The sequence below is a fragment of the Gavia stellata genome, chromosome 6, assembly GCF_030936135.1.
Source record: "Gavia stellata isolate bGavSte3 chromosome 6, bGavSte3.hap2, whole genome shotgun sequence".
NCBI classification, from domain to species: Eukaryota; Metazoa; Chordata; class Aves; order Gaviiformes; family Gaviidae; genus Gavia; species Gavia stellata.
Genome location: NC_082599.1, coordinates 27,447,353 through 27,465,582, shown reverse-complemented (window position 1 = coordinate 27,465,582; position 18,230 = coordinate 27,447,353). Strand labels below are relative to the sequence as shown.

General features: G+C 44.3%; 1 protein-coding gene across 1 annotated transcript in view; it reads right to left on the bottom strand.

The window, feature by feature from the left end:
- Nucleotides 1-4,579, bottom strand: part of COL1A2 (collagen type I alpha 2 chain) — a 43,262-nt gene extending 38,683 nt beyond the window's left edge. The window contains exons 1-4 of the mRNA XM_059818265.1: nucleotides 4,394-4,579; nucleotides 2,019-2,029; nucleotides 1,381-1,398; nucleotides 660-695 (exon numbers count right to left, since the gene is read on the bottom strand). Coding sequence (XP_059674248.1) covers nucleotides 660-695; nucleotides 1,381-1,398; nucleotides 2,019-2,029; nucleotides 4,394-4,463 — 135 coding nt within the window. The 5' untranslated portion in view covers nucleotides 4,464-4,579. The remainder of the gene's footprint in view (nucleotides 1-659; nucleotides 696-1,380; nucleotides 1,399-2,018; nucleotides 2,030-4,393) is intronic.
- Nucleotides 4,580-18,230: the final 13,651 nt, after the last annotated feature.

Sequence of the window (18,230 nt, the reverse complement as noted above, 5' to 3'; positions counted from 1 at the left end):
ATGTTAATTTCAGAATACTACTTTACAAAAAGCAGCAATGATGTAGAATCAAATCAGAAAAGCAGGTATCAGCAATATGAATGAACATTACATTTAAATTATTCAACTGTCCTTATTTATGGTTATTTTTACAGTAGTCTTTAACAGTACAACATCCACTTTGACTAATAGGTTGTAGATGACAAATGCCTAGCTGCCAAGAAGAGATCTTTTTAAAGTCATCTTTGGAGGCACAGATAATGAACGATCCTCAAAGCTAGCTTTGTCTATTTGATGTAAAGACCTTATCCATGTAAGATATTGTTTAAAGACTACATCTTTATATGTCAACTTTCCCTTCTGCATTTTCATGCACTATTTCCACTGTAGGCAATTGGAAAAAAGTCTTTCAAACCATCACTTGGAGTGCTAGGCTGCCGTCTGAACTCCACCACATCTGCTCAGGCACAATGACCATCATGAGGTTGGTGAGATATTGCTGGGGTAGAATTTGGTACATAGATAACTTGGTTTCTTTTTAATGAAATTGTATACGCAAGCTTCTACAGGTACATTCATTTAATCTCACATCAATGCCTAAGCTTATTTTTTTCCTACTGGTCTTCCAACAACTGTTGTTCAAAGATCACAAACAAATGAACGTCAATCTAATTCCTTACCCTTTCTCCCCGTGGCCCTTTGTCTCCTCTAGGGCCCTGCTGGGAGAAAATAAAACTTAATGAGTTACCACAGAAATTTTCCAGGATGATACAAGGAAACAGATACATTGAAAATAATTAGTGTACATGAAAAAGGGAAAGAAGACTGCACATACAGGTCCGATAGCTGTTTTCCACAGACAGAATATTCTTTTTCCACAATAAGCTACTGGAAATAGATTAGTCACTGTCATTACTGCATCAGTTAAAAGTATCACTGCACAGTCCACAGAAGTACTTTCAAAATTAGTTTTAGTTGCTAATGAATAACTGGCTCTAATTTAACAGTAGTGACTTTTAGAAATAAAACAGAATCTGTTTAGCCTTTTAGACCTGTATGGATATTGCTGTACTGTTCAATTCATGTAAATCTTTCCAAAGGAACTCCGGTTGAACAAGAAAGCTACTTTGATGCAGTTTAGTTGTTGGCAGGCTTAGTTCTGCTCTGGGGCAAAGCAGCTTAAATCCAGTATTTGAATTTACCCTGGTGTTAAGTTGTTGCACCCATTGTTCCCTCCTTTTTACTTCCTTCTCATCTCAGCGCTACTGCTATTCTCAGGGAACATTGGAAATAATGAATGTAGTCAGTTTTCCTTTCATCCAATATTCAACAAAATATTAATCTGCCTAAGAATATCTGATATAATCTCCATTTCCACACAACAAAAATAAAAATGCTTACCTTCCGCCCTGCAGATGCCTGGAAAAAATAAAGAAGAGAATTAAAAAAAAGATACAATTTCTCCCAATATTTTAAACTAAAATAATGTACAGACTTAGACTCATATTCTTACATAACTATAATTTTTCTCAGTACAGTATATTTAAGTATGCCCTATGGTTTTAAATTACTATGAAGGCTAGGAGTTTATTATATAGTAAAGATACATGTAATTATATTAGAACATTCTGTTGAAGACTGACAAGTTTATTCCTATTACAGCCTAAAAAACTGGCATAAAAAAAGTCACACCTGAGTTTTTTCATAATCCTTCTGTGCAATGAAATTTAGACTGGAAGACTGGCTTTAAAGTACAATCATCTCCAATCCAAACTGCCAGGTATAATGTCCAAACACCACTGCTCCGTTACTTTCTCTTCATGGTCTTTACACTTATGAAGGCAGTCTCTTAAAAAGGCCGTCCCACTTCAGAAATTGGGGTGGGTACCTTTTCAGGCAGTCCTTTCAGGATTTAATCGGTGTATTTCCATGACCATCTTGGGAATTAACGATAGTAAATAACACTGCCATGAAAAAGAATTCTAGCCTGCTAGTTGAAGTTGAGTATTACATATTAGATAAAAAATAATTATACTGACCTCACTCACATCTGGAAAAAAGAAGGGAAAGAAAGAAAAGAGATAATTAGAGCATGGATTCAGTTACTTTACAACTTTCACATTTCAATTCAATGCTTTTAAATGAAAATGCAATTTTGTTAGTTTTCTTAATGCAAGAAACATTTTCTTAATGTAATTCTTACTTTTAAGGTGATTATCTTAAACTGTAAAGTCTCACAGGTGAGATTGCTGTGTATTTCAAATTCAAAACAGACTTGCTAATGAAATTAAAACAAGTGATATGGTTGATACAGTAAACAGGCAGGTATCTTCTATAAGTCTGCTCTAAATATGCTTAAACAAATCTCCATGGAAAAAAATGCACATATATATTTTCACATATGTGTGCATGCAACAGATGAATAAACCCAGACAGACCGACACATGTGAAGATAGTAAATTGTAGGAGTAATCTTAAATTTTAATATAAATGGCCCCATCTTACTTTTCAAGTATGGTTGGTATGGAATGGTTCTAGCAAAACATACCTATTTCCACAATTTCCTGTAAAATGTCATAGCATGTAACAGAGAACAGTTTGAACCTATTAAACACCAAATAACAAACAACTTCCTCTCTCTGTTTTTTACTACTAAGTATGCTCTTGTTAATTAGCTGGAGACAGTAATTTTCAAAAATCTGTTTTCTGAATTTCAAGCAATTAAAGATCTATTTTGGCTGAAACTTACCCTGGTAAAAACGCCTCACATCACACTTTAATGCCAGCAATTTGACATTCTTACTAACTAACAGGTTGTTGGGTGTTTTTCCACGAAGTGTCACTTTGGCAATGTATGATCACACTAAATTCAGACGGTTCATGCAGTCCAGCAAAAAGGTAACAATACTGAAGTGCTGACCACCATAAAGCACTGAGATACCGCGGCAGAACACCGATTGCCTGTACTAACTAAAGGTAAAATTAAGAGTATTACTGTCCTCAGGTGATGCTGACACTGGCGACTACACTTTCTTATTTCGGGAAAAGCGGGGGCGGGCGGTACAGCGGAACCGCTCCGAAGCGCGAAGGCGCTGCTACCGCTGCCCGTCACCGAGGGGGGGGGGGGTGTGTGTGTGGGGGTGTGTGGAATGACCCCGGGGGGGGCGGCAGCGGTGAGCCGGGACAGTCCTCAGCGGGCCCTCGGGCCTCCGCCGGGGCACGGCCACCGTGCCGCCCACCGCCGCGGCTTCCTCGCCGCCCCGCCGCCACCCCACGCCTCGCTGCTGGCAGCGGCCGGCACGGGCGAGACGGGGCGCAGCCGGCGGCGGGCGGGGCGCGAGGGGCACCTTCCCGGGGGCTCCGAGCGCCAGGAGCGGGCAGCGCACGGCTGCTCCCTCCCTCCTCCGCCTGAGAAAGCGCCCAAACCCCAGGTCAAAGCCAGTCCTGCAGAGGAACGGCGGCGAGGGGCTAAGGGGGGACTTCACAGGATGCTGCCCAGCAGGGAGGCAGGAGGAAGGCTCCGCTTCTCCCCCGCCAAGTGCGCGGTGCGCGTTTCTCCCCCACCGCAGTGTGTGTATGGGGAGCTGCGCTTCCCCCTCAGCGACGCGGGGAGACCAAATCCTCTTGCCAGCGAGTGGCGGAGAGCTGCGCTGCACCCTCGGGGAGCCCCATTCCCTTTTCGCACTAGACCTAAGCAATATGCCTTCCCTGCCTTCCTCCTCCTGCCTCGTACGGTCTTTCCCGCTCCGGAGACCCCCGGGAGGGCGGGCTCAGTGTGCGGGGAGCCACCCGGGGAGCCCCGAACAGCTTTCCCCCGCCGGGCTGGGTCGGAGGGCGCCCAGCAGCACGGCGCGCCGCAGCGGCTCCGCTCCGCCTCCAGGGGGCGCCGCCGTGCGCGGCGGAGCGCGGCCGCGGGGTCCCGCACCGAGCTGCCCGCCGCCCGCACGCCCTCCCCTCGGAGGGAAGGGGTGAGCCGCCGCTCCGCGCTCCTCCCGGCTCCCCCGCTTCGGAAAGCGCGCCTGAAGTCTCACAAAAGCGCAGTCTGGGTGCAGCCGGGATTCTTCCGCTCGCCGCAAACACTCTCCTCCTAGCCCTTAAGCATCTTGAATTAGGGCTTTGCATTCTCCTTTGGATACGATCCCGTCTTTCTTTCTTTTTTTTTTTTTTTTGTTTGGGGGGGGGGGGGGGGATCTCGTTGGCCTTTTGCCATCCCTTTCTATTTCTGAGGGAAAAAAAAAGAAGCTAGATTCTGATCTGGGACGGAGGTGGCAGTTTTATGAGATGGTCTCTGTAGCTTGGGAAGCTGCAGCTCCCCGCAGACTACCATCCGTAGGGAAGACGTCTGGATAGAGCGCAGAGTAGGACAGCCACCCCCTGACACCACCCATGCCACAAACAAGCTAAAAGCACTTACGTTGGCCTGTTGCTAGGTATGAAGTTACTGCAAGCAGCAACAAAATCCGTGTATCCACAAAGCTGAGCATGTCTAGTTGCAAGACATGCAGACTCCTTGTGGTGCAGAGTCCCTGGTCGGTGGGTTAGCTATTACCTATGGGACGCAGGCATACAGTCTTGAGGAGTAACTCCAAACTTAGCAGAAACCTGCTGCCCGGGATGCTAAATTAATCAAGCCCCGGTCCGCCTTATTTATACCGCAGGAGGGTCCCGGGGCTGCGAGTCACCGGCGGCGGCGCAGCCAATGGGCGCGCGGCGGCCGCGGGGCCCGCGCGGCTCCCAGGCCGTCACGTGCCCCGTGTCTCCGGCCCGCCGCGGCAGCCTTGGCAGCGGCGGCCGCGGGGCGGAGGGGGCGCGGGGTCGACGGGGGAGGGGGCGGAGGGGGAGCGAGGGAGGCGGCGACGTTAAATTGGTTCCATGCTTTGAGGACGTGGACACTTTGAGGCTTTCGGAGGGAAAATCTGACTCGTCGTCTGATTTTTTTTTCTTTTCTTCTTTTTTTTTTTTCAGACGTCCCCCGCCCCTCGCCCTGCTTTTCTGGGCTGCGCGGCCGGGAGCCTCGCCGGGCGGCCGGCTGGCAGCGGCCGGGAGGGCGCTCCGAGGCCTTTCAAAGCAGGAGCTGTCCAGGGCCTGCGGAGCCTCCCGCCCCGCTCGGATCGCGGCGGGGAAGCGGCCAGGGGAGCCGGGAGGAGGCTGGACCCTCTGCCCAAGTCCTCCCCGCCGTCCCACCGCAACCGAGGGCTCCCTCACCAGAGGTCCCGGAGGCGCCCGGCCGCTCCAGCACAGGGTGCGGGCAGCCTGTCACCCCGGTCCCTTGCCCCTCGCATTTCCCCGCTGGTGGCCAACGTGGTCGCTCGGCTCCCCGCGTCGAGCAGGGGGCAGCGACAGCCCCATCAGCCTGTTCGCAGCCGACCGCGACAGAGCCCGTTCGCGTCCCGGCGGTTTGCTCTCCCCAGGGAGATCTCCCCCGGCCAGGGCGCGGGCAGAGAGCCGCCGGTTCCTCCTCTCGGTTTCGCGGCCGCTCGGGCTGTGTGCATGTGTGAGGGGGAAGCCTGGGGTGTCCCGGCAGCCGGCCGTCCGGAGCACTCCCCGCCTCCCGGCCCGTTAAACAGAGCCCCACGGCGGCTCTGCGGCGCAGGAAGGAGGATGGGCGCTCCCCTTCCCGCCGGCTACCCGCGCACCCAGCTGAGGGGAAAGCTGGCGGGGTTGCTTGCCACGTCTGTCCGGCAGACGGTTTCTCCCTTCTCGGGGGGGGGTGGTGGGGGTGGCGACCGGCCCACGGCGCTCAGGGAGGCCGAGGGGGGCTGAGAGGAGGTGCCCGCGCCGTGCCTCTGAGGGCCGGCAGGGACAGGCCGCCCGTCGCGGCGAGCAGCGGGGCCCCATCTTCCCTCCCCGGGCACCTCTGTCCCAGGGACTGGGGTCGGGGGCTGCAGTCACTTGGGGTCGCCCATCTCGGCCCCGCCGGCCTCTGAGGGAGGCTCCTCGCGGCGGCTGAGGGAGCTGACGTGGTCCCGCCGGCCGGACCAAGCGGCGGCCGCGGCCAGCCCCCCTCCCCGCCCAGGGGCTCTCCAAGGCAGGCAGCCGGCCCCCTCCCGGGCCCCCTTTGCTCGCTGAAGGGAGTCCCGAGCCCCGAGCAGAGGTAACGGCGAAGGCAAATGGGAGCCCCGCCTCAGAGCGGGCCACCCTCTCCGGGGCGGAAGGGGCGAGGAGGGCGCCGCGGGACGCGGTGCTCGCTCCCCTTCCCTCCCCCAGCCCCGGGGTGTGGGTCGCCAAGCAGGCGGATCCTGCTCAGACACACCAGCAAGCCGCAACGACCCTCCGCGCTCGCGGGGGAGCCGCGGCGGGGCGAGAGGGAGGGCTCCTGACAGCGGGGCCGGTGGGGGCAGCCGACTCCGCAGCGCGGCCGCGCCGCCTCCTGCCCACCCCTGAGCGGAGGGGGTCGTCTCTCCCCCAGCCTGTCTCTGGGGAGATGCAGGGAGACCCAGCCCTTACTTGTAAGCTGCCTCCGGGGGACGTGTACAGAAAGCATGGGAAAGATGGGACATGGGTGTCCATCTGAGGGGGGACCCCACAGAGGTTGTGTCCTAGGGGCACTGCCACGTCGGGCACCGCCGAAAGCAGCAGCCCTGGGCCACGCTTCCACGCGTGCCAGGGAAAGCCCACCACAGCCAGGCTGAACAGCCTGCCCGAAGCCGCCACCGCGTACGGGACATTCCCTAGCTATCAAGAGTGCCGATGAAAGGATAACGCGCATGACAACACATGGAATTAAACTGCATGTGGAATTAAACCTGTAGTTTGGCTAACAAAAAATAATACCATCAGCATTAGAAAAAGGTGATCTAACAAAATATGTCTGACCGCAAAATAGGAGCCCAACAGATTATGATATATTGACACATTGTAATAAAAATATATGGAATAAAGAATACATAAATACTCTTTCACATCCTATCTTTCATGTGAATGCTATCAATTTAAATCAAGTAGGATTTAAAATTTACCTGGGCAGCAAAGTTAATTACTTTAAGGTTTATACCAGCATAAACCTACAATAGCTCAGTGACCTTCAAACAAGTTGAAATAATGATTGAAATTAGACCCAAAGCACTGAGGCTCAAGTCCACATATTTCCTGACACCTCCACTTCCAGTGAATAGTGGTGGTTTTTTAAAAAACTTGTCCCTTGAAATCAATTATTTGACTCTATAGCCAGCGTTTTTCTTCATTTTGTCAAATGAATTTATGCTCTGCTGCATCAGGAGAACATTTATTGCCTGTTTATAATAGCAATTAGACTCTTTTGAGACAAAATCTGGTGTAATTGCATATATATAGTGTCAGACAAATATTGTTTGCCTACTTTTATGCACATTTTCAAGACATGATAGCCCTTTTCTACTAATGGAATACTCTGATGGTGCAGGAATGTGGACAGATGTATCCCCACCAAATCAAACAAAACTACCATTCCCCTCCATCCTACCCATGAAGTTTCACACAGGAAAGACAAGCCTCCACTCCAAAGAAGGGAAACCCCCCTCAAAGACATGGATTTTCAACTGCCACTTCTACCATAAACCAAATGGCTGAGGGAGACACATAGCGAGAAGCTCAGCTTTCAACACACAAAAGCTGTTGAGGTGCTATGAAACTACAGCTCCTAGACTTCGAAACAGATATGTTCTTGGTGTGCTCCAGCCATTTCAGGATTGACACACATTGGTAAGGATGCCCTTCCCTAGAAAAAAAGAGAAGGCGATACAGTATAATAATTCATTGGTATGGCTCTTTTCCCATGCCTACAGGTTTCTTTTCAACAAATGACTATGCTGAAAAACCCGTAACCGAAGTTCTCTAGGAGTGGCAGCTTCGACATAACAGTCTCAGATGTATATGTGACCTTTGGAACCTGTGGAGCCTTTGGCCATTTTCTTCACTAGCATTCATCCATAGTCTTTTTCCACATTGTGAGGAAAGATGAGGAAGGAAAAAGAGGAATCTCTTTTTCTCTCTACCATCAGCACTAATTCAAGCAACACAAAATGATTTTTGGGTAAGTGGCAAAGGCCTGTTAAGTTGATCTTCCTGCAAAGTATCTTTATCATACAGATACTGTCACAGCTTCTGTTGTGAAGGTAGGCTACATTGCTCATCTACTCTATCTAAGCATACAAAAGTAATCTTAGAAAGTTGGTAACTATTTCACACTGAAGCCAGTAATGCTTCAGTTTAAACTGAAGCGGATTATAATAAAAAATAACCTCTGGAAAATTTGCTGTCAGGGCAAGCTTTGAAAGAGGTGAGTTTCCAGGTGATGTCAAAGCAGATTTATTTCTCATCATTTTGAACAATTCATTAGAATGCAGACCTAAAATTCTGAAAAATATAACTGTATTTAATAGATACACCAGAAAGCATTTGCCCTGCCAACTCCTTGAAAACTTCTCAGCCAACTGTTGACCAGCCTAACGGTACCATATTATAAGAAAACACAGAGCAATGCCAGAGTTTGGAGAAAGATTTGCATCTTTTTAGGCTGTCCCCAAACCTCATACCTGAAGGTGGATAACCGGTTTTGGTGTACTTTCAGATCCCGGTTCTCCTCAGGCTGATATGAATGGGAGAGCCACAGTATTTGTGGTTGGTGCAAATAATTATTGATTTCTTTACATCTGTTCCAACACAAAGCTTCACAAATTTGTTCAGATAATGGATACATGCCCAACTATATAGCAGTAAAGGATGAGCAACAAAGCTGTGTAAGGGAAGTAGTTTCCCAATGGGACTCCTTTGACTACTGGGGCTGGTTAAGTGACATGATCTGGCTGTAGCACAGTGCTTTAGTCTTTCTTTTGTAGGATGCGTAGAGATATGAGAGGCTATATGATTTAATGCAGCACTAAGCAGAACCCTGGGTAGATTCTACTTGGTGTCTCCTGTGTAGACATATCAGCTTGATTAGAGCTAGCTTTAATAAAACTGTTTATGATTTTGCACTTCACATCTTAGCTTGGTTATAGTCAGTATCTTGCTCTGAATAACAAGGAGACTAGTACTTTATCAGTGGAGAAAATACAGAAACAGTATGGCATATCGCCCTCACTGCAATTCATTGTTTCATGTTTGCTGTTTTCTTCCTGACCGCTTAGGTAAAGAACTTACACTTTTACAGGAAAATCCTGAGGAGAGACACGAGAGTGCAAGGAACTTCCACCAGTCCTCTGTACCCTGTGTTGAAGGGCCAGGTATGCTAAGCTCCTGTGGTCAGGACACTGTTCCCATGTAGGACTAAAGGTATACAGAGATCTAAGAGCGTGGCACAGGTACATAAAAAGAGTCATGACTTGGCTGGTCCATGGATCATCATTTAGAGGGAGTCTGTAGAGTGCCAGTAAATGGTATGGAAGCAGGAACATTGTTCTTCGTGCAAACAGCTCATAGCCATTGAATTCTAATAATTCTTTGATATTTTAAGACAGTTCTTTCAGAATCATTTAAAGTGGCTTTTGAGAAGTAGTCCAGCAAATTGACTTTTAATGAGAAACGAACTGGTTCTACGTGAACAATTATGGCAGCTCCTTCCTTTAGTTCCTGTTCCCCAGTGGCTGTGTACACTTGAAATAAATCATCATTCGTTATTCTCAGCAGGAGCAATGGTCTTGGATTCTCAAAAACGAACAACTGATAGGCAGAGAGCAGCTCAGCAGCCTGTGGGGGAGTGCTGTTGAAGTGATCAGTAGACAAATTTAATGGAAAATTTTCCTCAATTATACTTAAGTAAAGACAAAAAAGAGGACTGCTCAAGGCTGCTTCACTGAAACTGAGATGTCTAGTTATCCTTCTCAAATGTGGTAAACTTCTTCAGTAGCAGTCAGTGAGCTTTCTGGGTGGTGTTTACTGACTTAAAGTATATACTGTTATTCATCTTTTATTTTTTCCTTTTTCTTTTTTGTTCCTCAAAGGTTACATATTTAGGGATTGAGGAAGTCAAAACAAAGGTTTAATCCACGTATTGATAGAAGGCTCAGTTGATTGTTACGGGAGCCAAACCAATTTATCAAACTTAAGTAAATTCAGGACACACAGACTACTTTTAAGATCATTATCAACTCAATCTATTGCTCTATGACACTGAAAATAATCCAATAAAATAATGTGATTATTAATATGCTAGCTAACTTTACATCTGAAAGCTAATTTTTGAACTAATTTTTTAAGACCATTTGGACTTCACCTCCATTCCATTTAATAAATGTTATGTTATAGGCAGCCCTCCACACTGGCTCTGATTCTGTTCTCACTCAGGTAATAGAATGGAAACTCCCACTGACTTCAGTAGTAGCACAGCCAGGCCAGTATTCACTATAGTTGAATCTCACAAGGTCAGAAAATCTCACAAGTATTTAAGCCATATCACAGAATTTTGGCCTTTTTTTTTTTTCTCCTTTAATCATATCTTTTTTTTTTTTTTTTCCCCATTCTATTTGCCAGCCTTAGAATTTTGGCTTAAGGCATACAAGATTCTCATCAAAAACAGAAGGCAAGGTAAAATTAAGGCAGGCAATCCTTTTAAAATGATCATCAGCCTCAGTAAATTCTAGTAAAAGCAAATTGAAGTAATGCTGGTGAGCATACTTTCTCTATACGAACACAAATATTAATGGATGTGTGTAGACAGACTAAATAAGCTGGTAAGTCTCTGCTGTGGCAGTGTGTTCTGGTATACCAAGCTTGTACCGCTGTTAATCAGCATATTGCTGAAATGGAGGCCAAATAACAGTATTAAAAAGGTTCCGTCACATCTTTATGGCATAGCACTGTGAAGTGATAGCTACAGAGCCTCAGCTCCTGGGGACTTTCAGAATTTTCTTTATATCATAGACAGAGAAAAGAAGAATGAAAATGCAATGAACATCACTTGTAGTGGATCTGTATAGATCCATTCCTTTACATTCTCAGCAGGCTTGGGAGTGATAATGTCAAGGACTCATGGAAAATGTAAGAGGCAGAGATCAGTGGAGTAACTGAAAATAAGCAAACATGATCATGGGTTGTATTTGGTTTGTGTGAAAATGGATTTGCACAGAAGGTTGTGGAGGATATCATATAAAGCTCTAGTTATTACTTGATACAATTACTATAGCAATCAAAATCACACAGGCAATATTACAGCAGAATGCCAAATCATTGGTACTTTGCCTTGAAATTAATTACTGAAAAAGTTTGCTACACAGTTAGAATAAAAAAAAATAAAAAAAACCACCAAAAGAACCCACAACCGGAACTGTTTATAGCAGGTGGAAAAATAATCAGTTTTTTTGTTTTCTTCAGGTCCCGCGTTTCAATGAATGTAATAATAATGGCAGTTTTCCATATTAAGTGATAATTTCCAGGTACAACAAAGAGTATATAACCGATAATTTAATGGAAAGAAATCTGTCTCAATGAAGGAAGCACCTTCAACCTGACCCTTCATTCTATGGATACCATTCGGTATGCATGCTGACGGTTGAAAATAAGCAGCAGTGCAAGTAAAGGCTTGTTTCAGATACTGCACATGACTGAAGCTAGCTTTTGAAGCAGCTAAATTCCCACAGGCAGTGGGTGTAGTTTTCAAATGCATCTAAATCCTACTTTGAAAAATGAGGCAGCATGCAGGTATCAGTAAGATTCAGAAACAACATTGCCCTGTCAGTCCAGGCTTTTCCATGACTGTAATACTTTTCACCCTTTATTAACCTGCAGAGGAAAAAAACCCCTTCTGCACAGGCCTGAAAAGCTTTCATCTCCTACAGCAGCTAAGGACGGACACCTGTTCTGCTTCACCTGTAGTTAGAACCCCTCATTCTGGAGGGAGGATGCAGAGGAAATCTGCGTGCTGATTACTTTCGGATGTCCTTCCCACAGCTTTCTACCCCCCATTCACTGGAAAGACAAACAAGATCTCCTGCTGCAGACTAGGAAAAAATATTAGAGCATCTAAGTACAAGGACTCATGGCATATGCTCATGTCACACAGAGGCAAATGTGAAATCTTTGCAGATGCAATCACTCATGTAAGGCTTGGCTGAGTGCAATATCTTCTTGTGTCCCAGAATTGCTTATACACCACAGTGTTCCCATTTTTAAGTGGTAGAATCAATGGATGGCATGCAGTATGGTGCTGTTTCTCCCCACAATAATTTGTAAAGCTGGTTGTGCTTTGTTAAAAGCATTTAATAATGATTAATAGGTCATTGTTCATTGTAATAGCATGTAGTTTTGTAAAAAAACCCAGGGGATTCCATGAGTGGTATAACCAATAGACCTTACAGATAGATGTGGCATACATCCTAAAAACCTCAGCTGCTCTCTTCTCCCAGATTACCCCCTCACATTGTCTATACCTCAGCCCACGCTGGCCCCAGGCAGGCCAGCGTATTTGTGTTGAGTGGCCTGCTGGTAAGCCAAACTGGACAGGCTCTGACTCCCACTGCAGCCTTTCCTTCTTGAGTTGCTGATTTTAGCTTTTTCCCTCTACCTGCCTGCCAGTTTCATGAAACTTGCAGATTCTTAGTATCTTTGTGCTTCTTCCATCAGTTCCAAGGGCTACAAGTTCAGGAGTTACAGCGGGATGCAACGGGCAGGCAAACAGAGAGAATGCAGGTGTTCCCTTAGTGAGGTCTGTCGTGTCTTCAGACCAAAAATATATTTGCTGAATGTTGTTGACACTCTTCAGCACAAAATAACTTTTTAGTATTAACTTTCCTTGTTAGTAAATACCGCTAATGGGTAAAGACTGGTAGCTCTCAATTCTCTCTCCTACACTGTTTTCCACTCTTTGAAAACGGTTGCTAATCCTTGACTTGGTATATTCCTACATAGGCTTGTGAGATGATAAGCACCCTTGCTGTAATGATGTACTCTACTTTTTTTCACAGGATGGTATTTTCACGTATGAAATTTTAATAAGATACCTGAAACATGAAACAATATATCGGTGGACTCACTGAAGCTCTGCAAAGGGCAAATTGACAGTGAGAGTTGAGGCTTGTAGTTGCTGCACCACAAGAAGCTAAAGGCAATGAGAGTATTTTAATAAAATACTACCTCTTCTACATTTTTTTTTTTCTAAATGTCTGCTATTGGTCACTGCCAGAGACAAAACACTGCATTAGATGTACCTTTGATCTGACCTGATAGAGCAACTCTTAGGTTCCAAAGCACTTGTGAAAGAAAAAAAACCACAATATTGGAAGAAAGCTGGTTCTTTAAACAGACAGGTCGATCATATCCATTTATTTTCTATAACTGGTGTCAGTACTGAGCCTGTGTATTTAAATGAATTTTTATTTCCTATATAGTTTGCAGATTCAACAAGTTTACTTTTTTTTCTTCTTGATTTCCTTGGGAAAAATCTGTAGTTTAGAATATGCTTGAAACTGCCATTGAAAAATTAAATGGAAAACTAATGTACCTGACTGGTATACCCATGGGACTCTGAGGAAAGTAGGAACATGTCTACAGAATCTATATTACTGAGCAGGTGGTACATGAGAATAGTTAAACTGTCTGAGCTGGACCTGATTTTGTTAAACAGACACAGGGGAAAATATATTCATTTGTAAATTGCTTTTTTATTTTGTGACATGAAACAAGGTGCTCAGTGGGTAAGATTTGGACAGAAGACCTCCAGATGAAAAATGCATGTACAAATGTCTGCTGTCTTACAAATGATAATATATTTCTATAGTTACTCCTTTTTATTGTGTAAGAAATTACAGAAGAATGGGTAAGATCTAGGATGTCTTGGTGAAATTTCTTTGTGCATGTAGGCCTCAGTCCTAAAACACTGGAGAATCTCAGTGGGTTCACCTCAGGAAGCTCAATAGGTTTTGTCTCAGGAACAGTGCTGGGAACCTAGCGTGGTCCTTAGTGGAACTGATGCTATGCTGCCCTATAGGAAAGGCAGTGATGTAGAGTAGGGCTATACCACAAGTGAGCCGGCTGCCCTGCTCGAGGTGACTGCAGGTAGTGTACAGAAGAGCATGCATTAAAAGGGAATGCTATGGTGCAAGGTTCAAGGGCATGAGCTGTGTGGATTCCCTATGAGGTCCCTCCAGAGTGCAATGCTCTCTCAGGATAATTTGGGGCTGCAACCTAAGTAGCCTGGATAACCTCAGGAGGTGTGATTCAGCAGCTGCTCAGCCTCTCCTGCAGCGGTCACAGGACTGGGACCACAGGCTGCAATCATATCAGAGATTATCCAAATTGAAAACAAAAATGTGAAGGAGTTACATGAGCCTTAGTTCATTATTTTCTCTACCAAATACTCATGCTTTTGTCTCTAATTTTAAATGTTGAGACAGTTTGTGCTTTCGTTGGTGCTCAAACTCTAGTTCTGCATTGGCAGCATCAGCTGTGTTCAAGTACCCAAGACCTTTGCAATCTTTGTGCATATACAGACATGTATATATGACTATATATAGTCAGTCTTTCAAGCTCTAATATTCTAAAATTCTAAATTTCTAAATTCTAGTACTCTAATGTTATAAATCCTTGTACTCTAAGAATTTAATGATTTTAGCTTAGGTAGATGCATGGTTCAAAATTCAGGCCTTATCATGTTTCTGCATCATTGGCTCAGGACAAGATTTACTTGTTCATCACATGCAAACTCCAGCCTCACTGTACAGATACTTGATCATCAGAGGAGTCTGAGTGGTAACAAAGGGAAAAGCAAACTGCACCAGAGAATGTGTATCTTAGCTTGTACAGGAGCTCTCTTTTCTTCTTTGTTTTGGGTTAATTTAATTTTCCTTAGCTGCTTCCAAATCCATAACTTACCCTGCAACTCAGTGTTGCCACATTCCAGATGATTTCTGACTGGAGTTGCCCAGCTGAACTTTTATTGCTTTGTTTCCAGATTCTCATATTTCTCAGCTCTTTCCAAGTTGCTGGAACTGCTGCCCCTATTGCAGGGAAGAGCTCTGCTGAAGGGGAATACACAAGCTTGCTGTCTCTTTTTCATGCACAAAGACAAGTTTGGGGTAAGAGGAATTACATTCTTGATGTTTATGAAGTATCAACTGCGAAGACTGAACAGTAAGTTTTGTCATACAACTCATAGTATCTTAGGATTTCCTTAAACAGCAATAGCAAAGCAGTGGGCTTGCTTCTATTTTAAATCAACAAGAAAACTGTGTGGAAACTGAACCATTCTGCCTGATTAGCAAGGGTTAATTTGCTCATGGCTTAACTTGGCTCATGAAAAATTCTCATGATTCACAAATTTGACTTGAAAAATCAGATAACCTAAAGAATAGTATAGAATTTCCTTTCATCCCCATTTGAGGAAATACAGAAGGAAAAAGTTCAACAGAAATAGAAGACAACTCACAATTAGAAAAAACCCTTCAATTTATTTAGCTAAAAGAAATATGATTGTTTTATCCTAGGAGGTGATTATTTTTTCTGATCATCTCTAGAGCAACAATATTTCTCATCTACTATAGGAGATATGTTGAATTATAGAAAGACTTTATGTAATATATAGGTAACTAATCCATCACATATCAGGTGTCTGATCTGCTGGTGCATTCGTGGGAATTAGGGCTACAATAGGAGAGCTTGAGTCTTCTTTCCCTTATGAGCCACTGTCTCTGCAGCCTTGGTGCATTGGATTAAATTCTTCCAACAACTAGGGAAGTGAGGAGAAAAAAGAATCAGAGGGGTTTGAGGGAAATGCTTCAGGCTTTTACAAGGAAACCTTGCTCAGTAACTGGCATGGAAAAGCTGACATCGTAATTTTCTCATTCTAACCCAAAATACAGGGGGAATCCTGGGAAGTATTAACATTTTAGGGTTTCATTTGGTAAAGAAGAAAACCTGTTGTAAATTCATTCCTACACTGGTTACACTTCAGTCCTGAAAATTTAAGTTTGCTCCTTCTCTTCCAACTAAGGATTTTGTCAAGAATAGTATCTCAAGAATAGGGGAAGAAATATACTTTCACCTCAAACATTCTGAGTTCCTATGAGTTCTGTATCAAAAACTTCAAAGAAAACTTCTTGTCATTGAAAGGTTGCCAAAAAGTAAAGCACCTTTCAAGGATATCGCATATTCAGTGGGTGCAATTCTGCCTTGTAATTGCTGGCCTTTGTTCCTGGACTGACTGATGGGCCTATCTTAAAGATGGTGAGGTGGGAAACCCATTCTTCCAGGACTGGCAGTGCAGATGCCAGACAGGCATTAGCCTGCCTATGAAAACTATCAGGACACAAGAAGGAGGTAGCAAGTATCTGTGGTAAAAACAGGAATATGCGAGAAGAAACAACCATCTCCAACTACATCCTAGTCTAATTTCCTTCCTTAGACTGATGTCTGAAAATTATTTTTACTTAATAATCCTTACCCCTAATATCTTCATTGTTTCCCCACAACTAGCCTCTTTTCCTACACCTACAATCCTGTTTCTACCAATATTATTTTCTCAGTTCTGTTTTCTCTAAGTAAAAAAAATAATATCTCTAGCTTCTAGGTTATTTGTTTGTACATAGAACTGCATTTGACAGTTGCAAAGTTATTCATTAAAAATAAATTCGTACCATTTTTTCACATGGATTTCAGGTTCTCAGTTCTTATTCCACCAAAGTAATAATTGCTCCTAAACTACAGTCAGAGAAGGAGCAGGGGCTCACTTATTAAAGATGCAGAACTAAATAATGATTGCTTTACACCTGGGGGAATCTGTCACAGCACACCAGAGAATTTCACTGGTGCAAGAATCACACTACTAAAAATGACAGCACTTTGGCTCTCATTCTCAATATCCTTGCCAAAATTAGACTGAGAAAAGTGAAAAATACCTTTACGTTCGCTCCCTGCAGTATCACTTTCGTTTTCTTCTCTTGGTTTTTCACTTATTTTGCTGTTTTACCTCCCTCGGCTTAGCAGTTAAATCAAATTTAATTCTGAAATTTAACTAATGAGTTACATGATAAACACATTGCATACACCAATGTTGAGTTTTCAGGTCATTAATATCGTCAATGGATTCAAACAGAATAGTTAGAGCCCCTATTTGCCAATTTAACAGATCTCATAATTTCAAGGGGCCATTAAGATTCCAGATAATTTCTTAATTTCCCGCAACAAATAGAACATTTGCATACAACTTATGTAAAAGGGCAGCATGATGGTATTTGCCATAAGACCAGCAGTCAAGCATTTATCATCACCTGAAGCCACTGATTTACTAGTTAACCTCTGGCAATTTACCTCCTGGGTCCTTGTTTCTCCCCCCCACCAATGGGTATAAGAGTCTTCATTTACATGACTTACTGATGTGTGATGCATGCTAATAGTTTCATGCTGGCACAGGTCTTTGAAGATACAAAGTTCAACAATGGTGCTAAATATTCTTCTTTTAGTCAGCCCTGCCTTAATTTCAACTGACACAGAAATGTTAATGTTTTGACACAATCAGACTCTGTGGCTGAGCTCTAATGCCAGTCTGAACCTTTAGTGTTGCGTTTATTGACTCAGCTTTAGCTACACTCAGGCATTACATCTCTCCAAGTAATTAGCACTGCAGGAGCTATCTTTCAGTCATCACCTGTACACTTCTGTTAGACTGCTTACCATTGTCGTATATCATCCATGAATGTAATTTTTATACTTCCATCAAGTAGAATGTTAGGCCTTACTTATCACTGAGCTGGCATAACAATGAGTAAGGTTGGGAAAAGGCATTCTCACTGCCTGAATACAATTGTGGCTCTAATGCAGCTTTTCAGTCTTCTTCACACTAGGAAGGTGTCTGGCCATTAAAATGCCACTTGGAAGATGCTGTCTGGATGGCCAGCTCTATGTTAGTCAGTTCTAAAGCAATTTTGGAGGGAAACTTGTGGCTGATTATGCTTCTGAGGGCCTCAAACACTAGCTTTGAACCACATCAGGGTGGCTGTGCTCTAGCTATTCTTTTTATTTCTTACATATATTTCTTAATGACTTTGCCAGAAATGGATTATATTATCACTTGCAGAGACTTTACCCGTCAAGTAAGGCTGTAAAAGAACGTGAGCAAACAGGAAGCCCTTGTCTTCAAGCCCTAATTTGAACAATATGTGTGTTTACAGAGAGCCAGCTAACAACTATTTTGCTATATGATCATGCTGATCAGAGATCTGCGGAAGTCTCTTGGGTAGGCAGAATGTAAACACATCTTGCATTTCAGTGCAGGGATAGAAGGCAAAGTGCAGGAAAAAGATGCAGAGAGGGGCCTAGAGGGGTTGTAACCGAGGTCAGGAGAC